This window comes from Ceratotherium simum, chromosome 4 (genome assembly GCF_057802395.1).
Source record: "Ceratotherium simum simum isolate JZ-2026a chromosome 4, ASM5780239v1, whole genome shotgun sequence".
NCBI lineage: Eukaryota > Metazoa > Chordata > Mammalia > Perissodactyla > Rhinocerotidae > Ceratotherium > Ceratotherium simum.
In genome coordinates, this window is record NC_141903.1 from 37,966,633 (window position 1) to 37,987,212 (window position 20,580).

The 20,580-nt window shown below is 41.1% G+C and overlaps 1 protein-coding gene across 3 annotated transcripts in view; it reads left to right on the top strand.

The window, feature by feature from the left end:
• The first annotated feature begins 1,766 nt into the window (after window positions 1-1,766).
• The window catches only part of KLHL3 (kelch like family member 3), a 109,356-nt gene continuing 90,542 nt past the window's right edge, over window positions 1,767-20,580 (top strand). Inside the window, exons 1-2 of one of the 3 annotated variants that reach the window (XM_087429757.1) lie at window positions 1,767-2,148; window positions 13,292-13,411. In XM_087429757.1, coding sequence (XP_087285883.1) covers window positions 2,135-2,148; window positions 13,292-13,411 — 134 coding nt within the window. In that variant the 5' untranslated portion in view covers window positions 1,767-2,134. Of the gene's footprint in view, window positions 2,149-13,291; window positions 13,412-20,580 lie in introns of those variants that run through there. The other 2 variants (XM_004420159.3, XM_087429756.1) reach the window with 2 other exon arrangements.

A 20,580-nucleotide genomic window follows, 5' to 3' on the forward strand; every position in this document is an offset into this window, starting at 1 on the left:
TCAGCCCTTAAGTATTTCCTCTTCTGACCTTTTCTTCTTTCTCTCTGGTTTGTTAGATATGACATTTCCCCCCTTTCCTGAAGTCGTGAATGAGCATATAAGTTGTGAGAGAGAGACTCATCTTATTCTTCTGTCCCTTTATGAGTCACCCGGTTGTGTTCCTGGTGGATGTCTGCACTCTGGCACGGATTCAGGGATTTAGTTTCCTTATTTGTGATGTTCAGCTTCTCCTGGTCCCTGTGATTCACCTCAAGAGGAAATACCTGGAGCAGAGCCACAAGGCTGATGAGAGGAGGAAGGGACACAGAGGGAGAAAGATACGAGGGGTATTGCTGTGAAACGCAGAAGTGGTGATACAGGGCTGTAGGGTATAAGTGAAATCACCCAGGCCTCTCACTTGAGAAAGAGCCAGTTTGGGCAATGGCCTCATCTAAGAGGACACTGAGGTGTCAGGAGAGATAATCTTTGAGAACAACCTTTAGCCAGTTTGAGTTCAGGAGGCTATATAATGTTTAAGTTACTCTTAATTTCTATTACCTCAATGTCCCACCCTCCCCTCCTTTGGTTTCAGGGCTTTTTCAGTGAAGAAACTTAACAGGTCAAAATTATAACAGTAATAGATTTACTGAGCGTCTCTCATACTTTCACATACATCAGGTTATCCTCCCTGAAGCTCTACAACACATTAGAGTCCAGTAAAAATTTCTTCTTAAACAATCTTACAGATTACTTTAATGAGAAGAAAAATGGAACATTTAAGACATTTTTTAGAATCATGTGTTTTTAGAGCTGAAGGGACTCTCGAGATCGTATGGTCTGACCCTATCTTATGGATGAGGAACTGAGGTCCAGAGTGGGGAAAAGACTTGTTGAGAGTCACTCAGCTAGCTGGTGGTGGTATGGATTCTGAAAAGCACAGGTGTGACATGGAGAGTTCCCAGAAGAGAGATGCTCATGTATGATTTTTCTGAGGTATCAAGGAAGCTTCGGAGCCCGTTTTTGTGGCTAAACAATCACCAGTGACTGATTGCCCCAATTACCTCTAAGCCTCTTGGCCGTGGCTGGGAGACACAGACTGGCCTTCTGCCTTCTCCCAGATTGTGTTTTAGAGTGAAGTTAGTCTAAATTGAGGCTCAGCAGCTGGAAATTACAGGGTGCAAGAGATCTTTGGCTGAAGATGGGGGTTCGTTGGGAGACTTGCTAGTTGGAGCCACAGCTTAAGACAAATTTCAATATGACAGGCTTTAAAAGGAAAATATTAGCGTTGTGCTATGAGATTTGTGGTCTTTCAATATGGCCTAGGGAAGTAAACATATGCAGTATTCATTGTGATGGCTTTACTGCAGTGATCTTTGGCCTGTTGCAGTGAAATAGGGTTGTTCAGTTTCACCTATTTCTACCAGTTCCCTTTTTCTAATTTCTCTCTGCATTCTTCTCAGTTCTATCAGACTCTTTCCCCCTGACTTATCTCCATCTATCAGACTCTCAGAGCTACTGTAGATTTTGGGAGGAGGGATTGGAACATGAGCTGTGACCTGCAAGTCACTTTCCCCAGGTGGATAAACTCCACTGCAAGCCACAGAGGGGCCTCCTCATTCCAGCAATCTGGCCAGGCTGACAGGCTCATAGCCTATGGGGACAGAGGCGGGGGTGGGGGCCAGTATTTCTTGGGCTGATGAGGAACTCCCTGAGCTTTTACAGTCTGGGCAGAGGAGGTGGGAGGCCCTGGGGTGGTCTAGTCGCCTGTGCTGGGAATGCCTGGACAGATGTGGAAGCAGCTGGAGGTGGCACCGTACTTGGGTCGCTGGAGCTGCGCTGTTCCTAGGAGACGGAGGAGCAGTGAGCCTGTGGGGGAGGGGGAGCAAGTGGGTTGCTGCTTTTAGCAGCTGAAAGGGCTGCAGGGAGCTCTGGGTAAGACATTTTCTGCTGCTGCTGCTGCTGCTTCTGCGTTAGAAGCTGCCGCGAGTAAGTCAGAGGAAGGAGGACCGAGAGGGAGGAGGCTTCGTCTGCAGCCATGCTGAATCACTGTTGCTGATCAGATCTCCCGCTAGTTGGCTGGGAAAACCGAGAGCAGAGCTAGGATCCCCGGTGCGTGCACATTTCAGCAGCTGCCACCCCAGCTGGGCCTCGCACAATGGAGGGTGAGAGGTATGTATGTATAAGTGTGTGTGTGTGTGTGTGTGTGTGTGTGTGTGTAAGTGAATGTGTGCTCGGGGTGCAGCCACCAGCTTTTGTGCTTGTGCTGGTTAGGCAGGATTGGAAGGTCTGGCCACTGATGAATCCTAACGGGCGGCAGAGTCAGTCAGAGAAGGCAAGCCCCTTTCTCCAGAGATCTGGCTTCTGCAAGGGCAGATCTGGGTTTGCTGGGCAGCTGAAAGAAGGGCTTTCCTGTCTGGTATTTGGGAGTAGTTTCAGCAAAGGCTGAATCAGGATTGCCTTTCTTAGGCTGTTTCAAGGAGGCGTTTCCCCTTTGCTGGTTACTGTCTCCGGGGTGGTTTTTCTTGTGGGGGGAGTTTGATGTTATAGCAGGGTTGGCCTGGCATAGAGTGCTTGCATTTGCCCACTAAAGTGCTCAGATTTTCAGCAAGCGTGCCATGCTGATGTCTTTCCTAAAAGTGTGTGTGTATGCATGTATGTGTGCCTGTATACACACACAAGTTCAAGTAAGAAGGAGAAAAACTCATTCAGATGACACTTGCTCTGAACTGACTTTCATTTGAATTGAAAAGTTTGTGAATGATACTGGAAGGTGTGTGCTTTAGAGGAACTCTTGCTCCTTCCGTCAGGGGTTTCTTAGGAAATAGGAATCAACAGAAGGGAATTTAAGTACTTCTGTTGAGCTGGATCTAACCAGTGAGGGTTTGTTTCCTGGCAGGTGCATACATATAAATTTTAAACTATTATCTGAAGATCTGATTCTTTCATTGTGAAGGTGCTCACTGCGGTTCAGGGGCCGGTCATTCCTCTGTCTGTGTGCTAAAACATCTCATGTTGTGCCAGCCTTTTCAGTATGTGGGTCTGCAGTTGGTAGAGAACCAGGCTTGCCATTTTCCTTGAGGTGAGAAGAATGCAGGGAGGGGTCAGGCCATGGCAGTGGACCACTGAGGGGAGGGCTGCTGCTCTGAGTTGCCCGTTTGATGCAGATGGTAACCGGCTGGTTAAATGATAACAGATTCAACTAAGTCAATACTCTCTGGAGAGTACCTCAAAACACTTTCCTTTGTATGGATTGTCCCAACTCTTGCATCGCATGGGACAGAGTGATGTCATTAAACATATCTAGACCCCATTAGAACTGGCATGATTGTTGGGTGGCTTCTTGTCTGAAGAGGACCCAGGGACTGTGTTTCTTGATGTGATTCCCTCCAGCAGAGTCTGGGATTTTTTAGACTGAGTATGCTGCTGATACAGCTTCTCCCTGTGTGTTCTTTGCAACAGGAGCTTAGTGTTGGACTCCTTGTGGCCTCTGGGCAACAGAACGTCTGAAAGCCTGTTCCATAGGCTTGGGGCAGAGGTGGGCAGTGTCCTCACCTTCTCCTCTTGGGGTCTGGTAGCCAGCAGAAGGGCAGGGGTGATGTGAATCAAGGTATTTGCTTGACCCGTGGCGTATTGGGGCTGAAAGGTCCATGTGAGACTAGCAGCAGCTGATCAAAGTGCTGCTTCCCAAGCATTTTGGGGCATCTGCTGTGTTCCCAGACCTGTGTTCAGAAATGTATCAGTCCTTGCCCCCAAGGAGCTCTCTTGTTCTTCAACACTCTGGTTCCTCTCAGCTGGGATGGCTGATGCCTTGGGTTTTATGACACCTGTTTCTTGCACTTGTTCTTTTGCTTTTCCCCTACTAGAGGCAGAGAATAGGCAAGAAATCCAAACTGAGCAGCTTCCAGCGTTCACCAGGTCACCCAGCTCATTCCCTTTTGTTCCCTCTCCAAGTCCAGCTTACCATGCCAGGCATTCAAGTCTTCTGAAACCTGGCTGCAGTCTCCATTCCCAGTGCCTGTACCCCTGCCAAGAGATCTGTTGGTCTCTTTTGTGATTATCCATCCTGTATACTACTACATCCAGCTGCAGATCCTTAGCTCTCAGAGTTCCTTTTGCCTGGAATGCCTTTCCTTTCCTCTTTCCCAAAAGTTATCTATCTATCAAGGCTGTTTTAAAATTCCACTTTGTCTTGGGAAACTTAGCTTTTCTTGTCCTGGCTGATGTTCGTCCCAATTCCAGTACCTCTAGTTTGTATCTCATAGTTGGGTACTGAATAATAGGCCTACTCACTAAATCTTTTTGTGCTTTTGTTGATATATCTTACAAGTCCCCAAACTTGGAGACAGGTCCTCAAGGGCAAGGACGGTGCCGGTACCTCTGAATACTCCTCATTGACTACTGTGTGTCTGCATGCATAGTAGGTACTGGGTAATTATTTGCTGATTAGCTGATAACTTTTGTGGGAAGCTCTGATAACTAAAAAGAAAGTTGGTGAGAGAGGAAATTGTAACCTTTGGTCAATAGGTTCATCCTTGGATATCGGCCTTATTACCTCGGCACGGGTAATTGACCCCATGGAATGCTTTGAGGTAGGGGGAGAACAGGGGGAAGTAGCCTTGTTTTACAAGTTCCCTGGGAAACCTAGGGCCAGAGAAGTGAGTGACTGGCCTGGGATCACATGTCAAACCTCCAGAGACTGGAGGGATCCTGAATCTGGGGCTTGTTCCACACTTAACCCACTGAAGCTTAATTGGGGCTGTTTTTAAGCATTAAAAATTTTCAGCCAAGAGATTTCTAATGAATAATTTTCTTTCTTTGCCATGAGGGTATGAAAATAACTTCTGCCTTGAAAGGCTGTTAATTGAAGGCATGGGCTTTGGAGAAACATAGACCTTGCAATGAATCTGCTTCATAAACTGTGTGACCTTGAGTGTGTCATATTTTTTTCAGAACTAATTTTTCTTTATGGTATAAAGGGAGTAATAACAGTACCTATACCTCATAGAGTTGTTGTGAAGATCAGATGAGGCACTATGTACAAAGCACCTAGTAAAGTTTTTCTGGCACAGAGTAAGTACTCAGTAAATGGTGGTTGCTGTTATCGTTGGTGTTCATCTATTGCCCTGTTGTACGCCACGACTTGTGCTGGGCTACTAACCAAGGCTTATTTAGGGCCTTCCTATATTTATTGTCCAAAGCAGATTTTGTGGGACCATTCCCATGAGAAAATTAGGGAGAGCTGTAAGGCCATCACCTTGCTTCTACCTAAACTGTCTCCTCATAGTAAGATACCACACAGGGCTTGGCATTTCCATTTCTAGGTTTCACCAACACCTACCTCAATCTTCCTTTATATAAACATCCTGAGGCATCTTGATGCCTTAGTGATTCAGAACCATGAACTGGATACACCTTTGTTCAGGCCAAAATCTTAAGAAGATCCTGTGAATTTGCACTCACCTTTGCTGTATCCCTCAAGCTCTCCAGCTCTCTATGGGAGCTTCTGATGCTAAGTTTCCCATCTCCCTCTGTGGAGAATCACTGTGGCTTCATCAGAGGAAGATGACTCTGTCTTCTCTTTTACAAAGGAAAAGGGTCTCTGGCTCTCAGCTACTACAGTGATAAATTGTGTGTGTGTATAGAACAGATAGACATTGAAAATGGCAGTTGCTATTGGGATTTTGTTTCAGTTCTGGAAATTAGCCTTGTGGATGGATTAAAATAAAATTTCAACTTATATGGGTTACCCAGAGCAGTCAAATTCATAGAGACAGAAAGTAGAAATGGTAGTTGCCAGGGCCTGGGGAGAAGGAGGAATGGGGAATTATTATTTAATGGGTACAGAGTTTCAGTTTGGGAAAATGAAAAAGTTCTGAGATGGATGGTGGTGATCGTTGCACAATAAAATTATTTAGTTAATGCCACTGAGCTGTACACTTAAAAATGTTTAAAATGGTAAATTTCATGTTATGTACATTTTACCACCATTAAAAAAATTTCCCAGGCCCAGTCTCTGGCATATCTGCAAGATTTGCGGAGAACCACAACTTTTGGAAGAAGCATCATAAAAAGGGGAAGTTGGCTGTCCATTTTTCTTAAAACTGTAGTAGTTTTCTTCATCAAAAGCATTGAGATGCCCCTGCTTGAGAGGGGCACTGTGCTCCTAGCACTAGGCCATAAATTTGTCTTCAGAGGGAGAATGGCTCGACCTTACTGAGGAGAACCTGCTCCTGGATCTCGGGGAGATTCAGAGCTGGAAGGAGCTTATTTTTTCGCCCTTGATCCAGGAACAGATAGATCCTATTTTCTGAGAAGACATGACTTAGAAAGCTGATGCCCTCTAAATGCCAAGTTTTGCAGTGCCAGATAAAATGCTGGCAAGACCCAGGGAAGAGCAAGTGTTGAGCACCCTAGCTTTTTCTCTCTTCCCATGGCATGTCACTGAGTCCTCTCCCACCCCTAGAAGTCATGGGTAGAAACTTTGGTAGAAATTTTGGGCATTACTGCTGCCTGAAGCAGATGTGCACTTCAACCATAATTGAAACCAAATTTTTCATTTTGGAAATACGTTTTGGTGACGTAAGGTTTTCAACTGCAAAAAAATGAAGTCAGTAAAAGATTTAGCTTGCTAGGTTTTAGATTGTTAAGGCAGATCCAGACAAGAACATTTTTGGGTAAGTTTTCTAAAGCAAGTGCTTTATTTGATGAAATTTACCATTGTAGAACTGACCTAATTTTTTTCAATTGCTGGATGAACCCTAAAACTAGGTTAGACTGAAAAGAGATTTAATAAACTGTGTAAAAAATAATTTGAACATGCTTTACTCTCAGATTTTTTTCTATTAAATAAGTCCAATGGTTCTCAAGCTAGAAATCTATAACTTTTATAATTTATAAGGATTTTCAGACTCTTAACACAACTTTCCTGGACTTTTCTTTTTAACTTATGAAAGGCTATTGTAGCCTCTATCAAAACCACACACATGGACGAGCTCAGCTCTCCTATTCAACCCAAATAGAAGCTTGGTTTCTAAAATGCTGCGTAATTAGGGGTGTGTTTTCTTTTAGTCTTTCTCTCTCCTTGTCTAATTCTATCTGTCTGAACTCAATCGTTTCTCTTATGTTTTACATTTTTACACAGCCCTCTTAAGAGATTTTTCCCTGGTTTTTGAAAGAAGCTATTTGTGAATTGGATGCTTAGGAATGTAATTAGTAACATACCTGTTCTTGAACTTGTTTATGAAGGAGCACATTATAGGAATGGCAGCAGCAACTGGCCAGCTTTGATAAATCACGTTGGGCTTCTGTGAAAATTCCAAGTTCAGTATGATTAATAATATCGAGTCTAACACACACTGCAAGTTTCCGATCACCAGTGGAGTGAAGTAGTGCTGTGTCACAGGTCCTAGAGGATTCAGTCTCTTTCATTTGGCCTGGTTTTGCTGCACAGTGAAGAACCTCAGAGAGTGGGACATAAGGATTGAGCCTCCCTTAGCTTGATAGGTTATGGACATTATCCCAACGGTGGACATTGCTATTAAGAGCACAGGCCCTAGAGCCAGAGTGACCTGGGTTTGAGTGTCGGTTCTCTACTTAGTAGTTATGTGGGACTTTTAGACAAGTTTTATCTCAGTGCCTCAGGAGATAATAGTACCTACCTCATAGGGCTGTTCTGAAGATAAAATGAGATAGTGGAGGTAAAGTGCTTTAACAAGTCATCAGCTTTCAGTAAATGTGAACTGTTATTAACTGTTACCCAGGAGCGTAGTTTACTGATGCATATCTTCTGAGTGTGTCCGGGCTGTTGCAGGGAATCAGCCTGATGCTGTGAACTGAGGTGGTGCCACAGGAAGAGTATGAAGAGTTTGGGGCTCTACAGCAGCCTGTGTGTATGTGGTGGTTCTTGATGTTAGGACTGCACCGTCAAGTCCTGAATCCTGCTGCCTGGACATCATCAAGTGCCAAGTCCTTCATTAATCCAGAAGTGGAAATATAAATTTGGTCATTTTGGCCTTGAACTTCAGGATTGGGATACATGCTAGATCTGCAGTTTACCCAGAGTCCTGTAGGTTCAGAAATCCTATCTTGTTAGTGTCCCATTGCTCCCCAGACTTTGAGAAGCAGAGTTGTGCTGATAAGCTTATCATGAGAGCTTAAAGTACAACAGTCAGAGTGGCAGTTTATTAATTTGCAGTGAAAACTATTACTGGCAAGATGTTCCTGAGGGCCTGCTACCACTTTCTTGCTTCCTAAAGAAGAACCATGGGGGAGGCCAAATTGATCAAAAGGCTGCACAGTGAGCCAGGGACTGAGTTATGGCATTTGAGTATTTAAACTTCACAACAGGGATCTGACCTGAGGTGGAACCAAATGAGTATGTCTGATGATTAAATCATTTTCTTTTCTGGATAGCGTGGGATGAGCTGGACCAAGGGCTTTCTCTGTCTGATTCTTGTTTTTTGGTTTCTCTTTCTAAAGGACACTTTCTTTGTTGAGGGATTTTAATGCATTCAGCATAGTCTTACTCCAACTCAGAGTTGTTTTGCCTTCTTTAGGTGACTTTGCCTCTCTTCTCTCTCATCTGTAGCTTGAACATGATATGCTTGGGCTCCATGTATGTGGCCCAGGATCATTCCATGCTGCCTGAACTTTATTTGCATCTCTTGAAGACTTTTAGAGGGAATGCAGTTCATAACCCTCAGCAGCATTTCTCAGACTCCCCTTTCCTCTCCTCCCCATTCTCTCACACCGTGGATGCTCTGGAGCTCATTTGTCAGATCCCCCAAACACTCCCGCACATTCGGCCTGCTCAGAGGCTTTCCTGTCTCCTGCCTTGCTGGCATACTTTCTTGTGTCCCATCTATTATAGTCTTAGACCTTAGACTTGAATAAGAGAGTGGGAGTATACCTCAGTGTGGTCTGTGTTTCACAGGTGGGAAGAGGGATCCACCAGCATTGTCTGGCATCAAGAACTGAGCATGCTGTGGATTGGGACTTGATAGGGTGGGAGTGGTTTAACTGTTGAGGACTAACTAGTTAAGATCTGGTATGAATGGAGGGGGAAAGATTTAGGGGAGGGAATGGTGGGATCTAGCAACTCTGTGCCTGAGCTTGTGATCCTAGGCTGAGGCATATGTATGTATGCGTGTGCATATATGTACATGTATGTACCATATTGCTGGAGGGTGTAGGCTGTGGTGGAAATAGGTTGTGCTTCAAGTCGAAGACACCTGAGCTCAGATCCCACATCTGCCACTTATCTGTGCGACCTTGTAAAAGATTCTTAACTTCTCTGAGCCCACAGACTCTGTTTACTTAACTTCCTGTTCCCTTGAGGGTCAATGAGTTGCCAAGAAGTTTCTACCCTTCAGAAACTAGGGTCCTAGGATCTACTCCAGACTTCTGTGTCTTCACAGAGGAGCAGAGGAAGGGAAGAAAGAGACCTTGGAAGAAAGGAAGAAAGGTCCTTCTGATGTCAAGCCTTGCCCCTGCCTCAAGGGCTCTGGATAGAATGGGGAAACCAGATGTCCTTTCCCTAGACAGCCTTATGGTCATCAATAAGCCACTTGTTCTTTCAAGGAGGCTTTAGTGTGAATTGTATTTTGTTGAACTTTAATCCTTGGATAGTAGACAGTCTATGTTTGAGACCTTTTGGTAAACACAACGTTGCATTAAAAAGGGTACATCATTATTGGACCATTCTGGAAGGCTGGATAGTGCAAAGAGCAGTACAACAAGGAAAAGCAAGCTTTCCCATTCACTAGTCACACTGGAGATTGTTGTCAGTGCTTCCAAAATGGCTGTATTTGGTCTACATCTGTTCCATATATGTGAAATGGAACTAATAATGTCTGTCTACTGGGGTTTTAGGAGCTCTAATCTTATTAGTTCCCTGTCAAGAACCTTCAGTGGTTCCCCGATTGATACAAAATTATATTTTCTCTTCCTGGCTTTTAAGTCTCTCTACAGTTTGAAGACAACATTTATAGTGAATATTTGTTCAGTGTTTTACAGTTTCTAGATTTATCCCAGAATGCAAGTATGGTTTAATATTAGAAAATATATTAGTGTCATTTACCACATTAAAAGATTAAAAGGAAAAATTTATATGATCATCTCATTAGATTCACAAAAACAGTTGATAAAATTCAGTATAACTTTATGATTAAAAAAACAAAATATACAAGGAAATTTTCTTAATTTGATTAAGGGCATCTACAAAAGTCCTACAACAAACATACACAATGGGGAAACATTAGAAACATCTTCTCTAAAATGAGGAAGATGACAAGAATATTTATTAGCACACTTTCTGTTCAACATCGTGTGGCCATCCTAGCCAGTCCAAAATTTCTTTCAAAAAAGAAATTAGAGGCCTAAGAATTGGAAAGGAGGAAAAAAACCTCTGGCATTATATATAGATAATATGATTGTTTACATAGAACACCTAATTGGTTCTTCAGACAAATAGTTAGAAATAACAGGAACATTTGGTAAGGTGGCTAGATATAAGATCAATTTTCAAAAATCAACTGCATTTTATAAACCATAACAATCAGAAAATATAATTTAAAAAAGACACCATTGCTATTAGAAAATAGCAACAAAAACTATACTTAAGAATAGATTTAATCAAATATGTGTAAGGTCTTCATATAGGAAAATATAAGATTTTGAGTGACATTAAAGAGAGCGTAAATAAATGAAGAGATATTCCATGTTCATGGATAGGAAGACATAATATCAGAAAGATGTCAGTTCTATCCAAATTGATCTATAAATTCAATGCAGTTTCTATCAAAATTCCATCAGATTCTTTCATGGAACTTGACAAACTGATACTAAAATTTGTATGAAAGATTAAAGAAACCAGAGTAATCAAGACACATCTGAAGCATAATAATAGGATTCGGGACTTGCCCTATCAGTATTCAGGCCTTATTGTGAAGCTACAGAAATAATGTGATACTGGTACAGAGACAGATAAACTGACCAATATAAGTTAGAGAGTTCAGAAATAGATTCCTGTATATTTGGAATTTTGATATGTGACTTAAGGTGGCATGACAAGTGAATGAGCAAAATAAGAAGTATTCAATAAGTGGAACTTATGGGAGAAAATTAGATCCCTATGTCATATTGTGACATAAAAATCAACATATAAAATAAGGGCTTAAACATCAAAAGCAAAAATGTTAAACTTTTAGTAGAAAATGAAATTATCTTTCTGGCCTTGGAGTAGGGAAGGACATTAACTATAAAAGAAATTATATTGGGCCAGCTCTGGTGGTCTAGTGGTTAAGTTTGGTGTGCTCTGCTTCGGCGGCCCGGGTTCAGTTCCCAGGCATGGACCTACACTGCTGGTCGGTGGTCATGCTGTGGCAGCAGCCCACGTACAAAATAGAGGAAGATTGGTGATGGATGTTAGCTCAGAGCGGATCTTCCTCCGCAAAAAAAAAAAAAAAAAGAAAGAAAGAAAGAAAGAAATTATGCTTGTGGGATTTCTTACATGAAGTTTTTCATCTTTACTGGGTGCTCCCTCACCTTGGTCACATTTTCTGTTTTGAGATTTTCTTTACTTCCTTAAACACATAACTCTAATCATCTGCCTTTGTGCATCTCTTGATATTTATCTACCTGTGCACCCAGAATCCAAATAGTCCCAAAGTTCAGATGTCCATGGCTTATACTTGCATGCTGAACTGAAGGTGGGGAAGGAAGCCAAAAGAGAAGTCTGTCACAGTCAGACAAGCTGTGAGTCTGGCATGCTGGTTGTATTTGAATGTTCCAATAGTTACAAATCCCAGTGTGAAATCTGTAGAGACTCTCAGGTCTCTGAAACATTCTCTTAACCACAGCAGCCCCTTTCTTGAGCCAATTTGCAAGGCTAGGTGATAGCATGAACAGAGGCTCAATAGGGAAAGGCAAGAAAAACTACCCTTAGTACCTTTAAGTTGGAAGGAGCTGTGGGTCCCCAAATCTACACAAATGGAGAAGACTGTTTTCCAACCAGCAAAGCAAAGCTTAGCCTGGTCCAAACAGAGGTAACTCCAAGGTCTCAGGCTTGACTTTGGAGCTGAATAGTTTCATCAGTTTGGGGAGAAAGTCCTTTCCTTGCTCATTCTCTTGATTCTTCTTTCCTACTCTCAATAAATTTGAGACGTTGCTCAGGAGTAGTTGGGCGTCTAGGTGGCATCCCATAGGGATTTGAGTGTTTTGTCTTAGGTACAGAGGGCTTTGAGATTATGAGTGACTTGCTAGTCACCACCTGCCCATTTAGCTCAACAGATAGTCTTTCTTTTCATAACAACTACAATCCCTTGTCTTTCTGTGGGATTATGGCTTCTCCAAAGCTTTCACTCTTGTGCCACTGTTCTCCACACTGTATCCAATGTGATCTTTCTAAAACACAAATGTGTTCACGTGCTTCCTGACCCACTTCTCTGCTTAAAACCTTTTGACGGCTTCTCATTGTTTCAGAATGAAATCCAAACTCCTTAGCTTGGCTTATACAACACTTATAAGGCTGCTCAGTCTTCTAGCCTTTTTTTTCTCTTGATGCTTTCCTCTAGCTTTTACTCAACTTCTGGTCCTTTGAACACACTTGACTCTTTCTCCAGATCTTTGTGAATATTGTTTCCTCTGTCAAAATACTCTCCATCTTCCTTTTCACCTGGCTAATTTCTGCTCTTCCTTAAGCTTTCTGCTCTTCCTCAGCTTCTGGGAAGTTTCGCCTCAACCTGCCAGCACTGGGATAGTTGCCCATCCTCTGTGCTTCTGTAACTCCTATCAAATCATAATACTTAAGATATGATGTTTGAATGTTTACTTGGCTTTCTCCTCCACTGAACTCTAAGCTTTGTGTGAGCAAGGTCTGTGCATTATTTATGGTTGTGTTTCCCTTAAATTTAAATACAGTGCCTGGCACATAGTAGGCTCTATTTAAATGTTTGTTCAATGAACAAACATCCCAGTGAAGCAACTGGTATAGTACTTAGTCTCCCTTCACCTCCCACCCTTTTAGAAATGGAGAGATGGAGGATAAGGACCTCCCACAAAGTCACACAAGTGGTTGGTGGAAGGAGCTGAGCTAGGACCTGGCTTCCACCAGAGAAATGCACTCTGTATTGGAAGATCCTGCAGAAATTCCTGACTCAATGATTTCCTTCTCTGCCGGGTCTGTGGTGAAGAGAACAGGCTGACAGAGATGCCACTGGTGGTTGGGCAAATGCATGGACTTGTGGCAGTTGGACAAATGAGTTTACCAACATGTGATCTTCTCTTTTCCCTCCCACTCCCTTCCTGTTCACAGCATCAAGCCGAGCTCCCAGCCCCCGATACAGGCTGGGGATGATGAGAAGAGTCAGAGGACGGTTACTGTTAACCCTGCCCACATGGGGAAGGCGTTCAAGGTTATGAATGAACTGCGGAGGTACTGTTCCTATTTTGCCTATGCCCTTTTGGAAGGAACTTGCTGGGTGAGCGTCATCAGGGACTGAAAACAGAAGTCAGAACACCACCACCTAGTGAATTCTGACTCTTCCCCACCCACTCAGACAGTCACTTGGCTTCCACTTTCAAACTCTGATGGAGACAGAATGGCTTTCAAAAATCTCTCTTTCCTTTGTATTTATTTAACACCTATCATTTTAGTGCTTAATCACAGGGGAAAAGTTCTTTATGGTTCCAGCAGTTCTGTTCATAAACTTGATTTCCAACTGAACCAGCTGCTTGAAGACTAATAATAGACTGATTGCAACACCTACACACAATTGCAGATTAAAGACTGTAAATGCCACACATTTTCTTTTGGCCTCCTTCTCTCATTCCTTGGTCTGAACCTAGCTTGTCAAGACAGCCACATGAATGGAAGAATACCTAGCTTCTAAAATGCAATTTAGCTCTATAAAGAAAGAAATGAAATGCAAATGTACTCATCCTCACTGAGCTAAATGGTGAGGGGTGTGCAGGCTATTTGTAAGGCCAATGTGCATGTTTGATGAGCTTGTTGCAAGACAGGTTCAGGGCACTGAACATGTTTTTCTGTACAAAGGCTGTGCACACAATCTCTTCCTTACCAGAGAGCTCAAAAGCTCACTTTGCCCCACTATTATTTACTGCATACTTCATCCTATTGTGAGGTGTAGTTGTTTATCTCTTCTTTTCCCTGTAGTTCATGAGCTCCCAGAGGGCAGGGGCAACTTGTGAATCATTTTGATGTCTAGCACTGGTACTTCATAGGAGCTTTGAGTCATTCACCAAAGATGCCCAGAGGCATTGGTTAGGCTCTGGGATGGGTGGGTGGGGGTACAAGGTAAAAAATGTAAACAGGTCAATGAAAATGATCTTTCTACAGTACAAATAGGTTTTATAAATGAGGAGTGCATCAGGTGCCTGCCAGGTGGTAGGTGTGCAACAATTATTTGTTTCTTAAAGGGTGCTATGGAAGAAAGGGTGTCAAATAACAGCTTTGGAGAACGTTTCCTTAAGAGGATGATGCTTGAGCTAAATTTTGAAGAACAATTAAGATTAAAGAAATGAAAAGTGGTAGGGTTAGGGGGAAGTCTTCTAGGCAGAGAAAATGGCATGAGCAAAAGCACATGTAGCTGAAGATGTGTTTGTTGAGTAGAGGATTGAACTACTTTTTTTTTTTTTTGTGAGGAAGATCAGCCCTGAGCTAACATCCATGCTAATCCTCCTCTTTTTTGCTGAGGAAGACTGGCTCTGAGCTAACATCCATTGCCAATCCTCCTCCTTTTTTTTTTCCCCCAAAGCCCCAGTAGATAGTTGTATGTCATAGTTGCACATCCTTCTAGTTGCTGTATGTGAGATGTGGCCTCAGCATGCCTGGAGAAGCGGTGTGTCGGTGCGCGCCCGGGATCCGAACCCTGGGCTGCCAGTAGTGGAGCGTGCGCACTTAACCACTAAGCCACGGGGCCGGCCCTGAACTACTTTTAAACAGAAGTTTTATTTGAGTCTAGAGTCATTTCCTCCTTTCTCCTTTCTGCAGGGCCTAGTCTTTGGCATTAAAAACCAAGTTAAATTAAATTTGTCTTATGCCCTACTGCTCAATTTTTATTAGGCCTCCTGCCAGAATTCCTGGAAGCTCTGTCATTGTTGTCTTAGGCAGTGGGCAGTGCTGATGTTCATGCCTGTGGCTATGGTTCTCTTGTCACTAAAGAATCTGTGTTATGTTCCCTAGACACTATTGAAGTTCCTTATTTAGTTCCCTTGAGTATGGCTGTGTCCTTGGTCTGATTTAAGACTTGAAATAAACAACCTAACTTTACACTTCAAGGAATTAGAAAAAAGAAGGAAAAACTAAGCCCAAAGTTAGCAGAAGGTAGGAAATAATAAAAATTAGATCAGAGATAAATGAAATAGAGACTAGAAAGACAATAGAAAAAAATCAATGAAATTGAGTTGGTTTTTTGAAAAGATAAACAAAATTGACAAAATTTTAGTTAGACTAACCAAGAAAAAAGAGAGGACTCAAAATTATAAATGAAAAAGGAGACATTGTAATTGATACCCTGGAAATACAAATAATCTTAAGAGGCCACTATGAACAATTATGTGCCAATAAATTGGATAACCTAGAATGGATAACCTAATGGATAAATTCCTTGAAACATACAACCTACCAAGACGGAATCAAGAAGAAATAGAAAATCTGACCAATAATGATTAAGGAGATTGAACTGGTAATAAAAAAAGTCCCAACAAAGAAAAGCCCATGACCAGATGATTTCACTGGTGAATTCTACCAAACGTTCAAAGAAGAATTGATGCCTCTCCTTCTTAAACTCTTCCAAAAACTTAAAGAGGAGACAACACTCCCAAACTCACTTTAACAAGGCCAGCATTGTCTTGATACCAAAGCCAGATACGGATGCTACAAGAAAAGAAAAGTACAGGCCAATATCCCTGATGACTATTGATGCAAAAATTCTCAAAAAAATACTAGCAAACTGAATTCAACAGCACATTAAAAGGATCATATACCATGATCAAGTGGGATTTACCCCTGGGATGCAGGGGTGGTTCAAGATATGCAAATCAATAAACATGACACAACACATTAATAGAATGAAGGATAAAAATCATATGATCCTCTCAATAGATGCAAAAAAAGTGACAAAATTCAACACCCATCTCATGATAAAGACTCCCAACAAATTGGGTATAGAAGGAACATACCTCAACATAATAGAAGCCAGACATGACAAACCCACAGCTAACATTATACTCAATGGTGAAAGGTTGAAATCTTGTCCTCTGAGGTCAGGAACAAGATAAGGGTGTCCACTCTTATCATTCCTATTGAACATAGTATTGGAAGTCCTAGCCAGAGCAATTAGGCAAGAAAAGGAAATAAAAGCCATCTAAATTGAAAAGGAAGATGTTAAATTGTCTTTGTTTGCAGGTAACATGATCCTATATACACAAAACTCTAGGACTCCACCGAAAAACTCTTAGAACTAATAAACAAATTTGGTAAAGTTGAAGGATACAAAATCAACATAAAAAAGTCAGCTGCATTTCTATATACTAACAATTAAATATCTGAAAAAGAAATAAAGAAAACAATCCCATTTACAATAACATCAAAAAAAATAGAATACTTAGGAATAAATTTAACCAAGGAGGTGAAAGATCTGTACACTGAAGACTGAGAGACACTGATGAAAGAGATCAAAGACGACACAAATAAATGGAAAGATATTCCATGTTCATAGGTGGGAAGAATTAATATTGTTAAAACGTCCATACTACTCAAAGCCATCTATAGAATCAGTGCAATCCCTATCAAATTTCCAATGGCATTTTTCACAGAAACAGAAAAAACAATCTTAAAATTCGTATGGAACCACAAAAGACTCTGACTAGCCAAAGCAATCTTGTAAAAGAAGAGCAAAGCTGGAGACATCACACTTCCTGATTTCAAACTATATTACAAAGCTATAGTAATCAGAACAGTATGGTACAGACACATAGACCAACGGAACAGAATGGAGAGCCCAGAAATAAACCCATGCATACATGGTCAACTAATATTTGAAGAAGGAGCCAAGAATACTCAGTGGGGAAATAAATGGTGTTAGGAAAACTGACAGCCACATGCAAAAGAATGAAAGTGAACCCCTATCTTACACCACTCACAAAAATTAACTAAAAATGGATTAAAGACTTAAATGTTAAGACCTGCAACCATGAACCTCCCGGAACAAAACATAGGGATAAAGCCCCTTATCATTGGTCTTGGCAATGGCTTTTTGTATATGACACCAAAAACACAAGCAACAAAAGCAAAAATAAACAAATGGGGCTACATCAAACTAAAAATCTTCTGCACAGCAAATGAAACCATCAACAAAATGAATAAGGCAACCTACAGAATGGGAGAAAATATTGGCAAACCATATATCTGATAAAGGGTTAATACCCCAAATATGTAAGGAACTCATACAACTCAACAGCAAAAAACCCCAAATAATCTGATTAAATAATGGGCAAAGGACCTGAATAGACATTTTTCCAAAGGAGACATCCAAATGGCCAACAGATACATAAAAAGGTGCTCAACGTCACTAATCATCAGGGAAAGGCAAATCAAAATCCCAATGAAATATCATCTCACACTGTAAGAATGGCTATTGTCAAAAAACCAAGAGATAACAAGTGCTGCCAAGGCTGTGGAGAAAAGGGAACCCTTGTGCACTATTGGTAGGAATGTACATTGGTACAGCCACTATGGAGTACAGTATGGAGGTTCCTCAAAAAATTAAAAATTGAACTATTATACAATCTAGCAATCCCACTTCTGGGTATATAGCCAGAGGAAATGAAATCACTATCTTGAAGAGATATCTGCACTCCCATGTTCATTGCAACGTTATTCACAATAGCCAAGATGTGGAAACAACCTAAGTGTCAGTTGATGGATGAATGGATAAAGAAGATGTGGTATATATATATACAGTGGAATATTAATAAGCTATAAAAAAGAAGGAAATTCTGCCATTTGCAGCAACATGGATGAATGTTGAGGGCATTATGCTAAGTGAAATAAGTCGGAAAGACAAATACTGTATGATCTCATTTGTATGTGGAATCTAAGAAAGCCAAACTCATAGAAACAGAGAGTATATTGGTGGTTGTCAGGGGCTAGGGGATGTGGGAAGTGGGGAGATGTGGTCAAAGGGTACAAACTTCCAGTTATAAGATGAATAAGTTCTGGGGATCTAATGTACAACACGGTGACCTTGGTTAGCAATACTGTATTGTATACTTGCAAGTTGCTAAGAGAGTAGATCGTAAAAGTTCTCACCACAAAAAATAAATGGTAACTATGTGAGGTAATAGATGTGTTAACTAACCTTATTGTGGTAATCATTTCATAATATATATGTATTTCAAATCATCACATTATACATCTTAAACTTACACAATGCTAAATGTCAATTATATCTCAATAAAACTGGAAAAAAGATTCCAGGTCTCTCATCAGACCTTATTTTGCCTAGTGAGCCAACTCCAGTAACTGCTGCATGAGAGAGCTCAGGGAATAGATATCCACACAGAATTCCCCTCACCCCCACTTTCCATTACTAGCATCTTCTCTTTTTGTTAAATAACTTACAAGAGAAAAAGTCATCCTGCTATGTCTTTGTTGCTTCTTTTTCAAGTTACCATGTTTTTGCATCTTTCTCCAAAAGCATCGACTTGGATTTAACCTCCTCCAACAGTCCTGCTGCTTCTTCTCTTTTGTATAAATCAGCATTTGCCAAAGTCTGTTCTGAGGAACATTTCCTCAAGATGCTCTGTGGGAAAAAAGAGCTCTGTACCCAAATGAGTTTGGAAAATGCTGTATGAAACTGCTATACCCCACTCTGAGATTCATAATGGATATAGGCATATTAAAAGCTCTGAGAAGTCCTGAAATAGACTTGTCATAGACTTGTCTAAGTGAGGGTTTCCCACACATATTTGACTGTAGAATCCTCTTTGGTTGTTGCTGTTATGTATAAACTGAGTGTTTTGTGAAACTTGTTCTGGAAAACACTGGTCCTTTGCTGAAATTTAAGTGAGTAATCTTTGTATTAGGGTTTTCCAGAGAAACAGAACCAATAAGATATCTCTGTATATATATATACTGATATATATATCTAAGAGGAGATCTGTTATGGGAATTGGCTCACGTGGTTATGGAGGCTGAGAATTCCCACAATCTGCTGTTTGCAAGAGGGAGAACCAGGAAGCCCAGTGGTATAATTCAGTCCAAGTCCGAAGGCCTCAGAAACAAGAGCCACTGGTGTAAGTCCTGTAGTTCAAGGGCCTGAGAACCAGGAGCTCCGATGTCTGAGGGCAGGAGAAGATGGACAGTCCAGCTCAGAAGAGAAAGAATTCACCCTTCCTCCGCCTTTTTGTTCTATTCAAGCCCTCTGTGGGTTGGGTGACGCCCACCTGCATTGGTGGAGATGTTCTTTTCTCGGTCTGCCAATTCAAATGCTAATCACTTCTGTAGAAGCCTTCACAGACACATCCAGAAATAATGTTTTACCAGCTATCTGGGCATCCCTTAGCCCAGTTAAGTTGACAAATAAAGTTAACCATCACAATCTTGTTCTTCCTTTTTATGTTTTTTTCAAATGTACCAGTCTGTATACGTTTTGGCTGGGAAAATTTTAGTTTAAGTTTAGGCATGAATTTCCCTCTTGTTTTTCTTTTCATTTTTTAATTTTTCTTTTAAATTTTTTGTAAAAGGAATATATTTATTATAGAACATTTAGAAAATACAAATGAGCAAAAAGTTGTCTATAATTTTAGTACAAATTGCCCTTGTTAACACTTTGGAGAGTATCTTTCTTTAAAATATGTGTCTCAACCAGATTTTTTCTCTTAACACTATATTGAGCAAGTTGTTCTATGTCACTAACTGTTCTACAATGTTATTTTAAGTAGATGAATGATACTTTATTTTTTTTAAACAGTTCTGTCTTGTTGGATATCTAGGTTTTTCAGTCCCTCATGGAATAACACCTGCAGTGGTTCTGTTTGGAGTTAACATCATGGTCACAAGCATAGACTCTGGAGCCAGGGAGCCTGGTTTCAAATCTTGTCTCCTGTAGTTACTAGCTGTGTGACCCTGGACAAGTTAATTAAACTCCCTGACCTCACTTTTGTCAACCATAAAATGAGGCTAATAATAGTTCCAGTCTTGCTGGCTTGCAAGAGGATTAATAAGTAAAGTGCTTAAAACAGTGACAGCACATATTGCTGTTGTTAAGTACATGTGCACATGCACGATTATTTCTATAGAATTAATTCCTAGAAGTAGAATTGCTGATTTCAGCAGCATGTAGCATAATAATAATAATAATAATAATACCTATTCCTTAGATATTGTTGTAAGCCCATGGCTCTTAGTGAACATCCTGTGTTAGCTATTATGGTGATGACGATGGTGTGCTAAGCATTGTGCTCAGTTACAGGAATATGGCAGGAGACAAGAAAATCAAAGTCTTGACCTCAGTGAAGCTTGCCTTCTAGTGGTGTTGAAAGATTATATCAAATTCTAAGGTATTTAAATGCCTAATT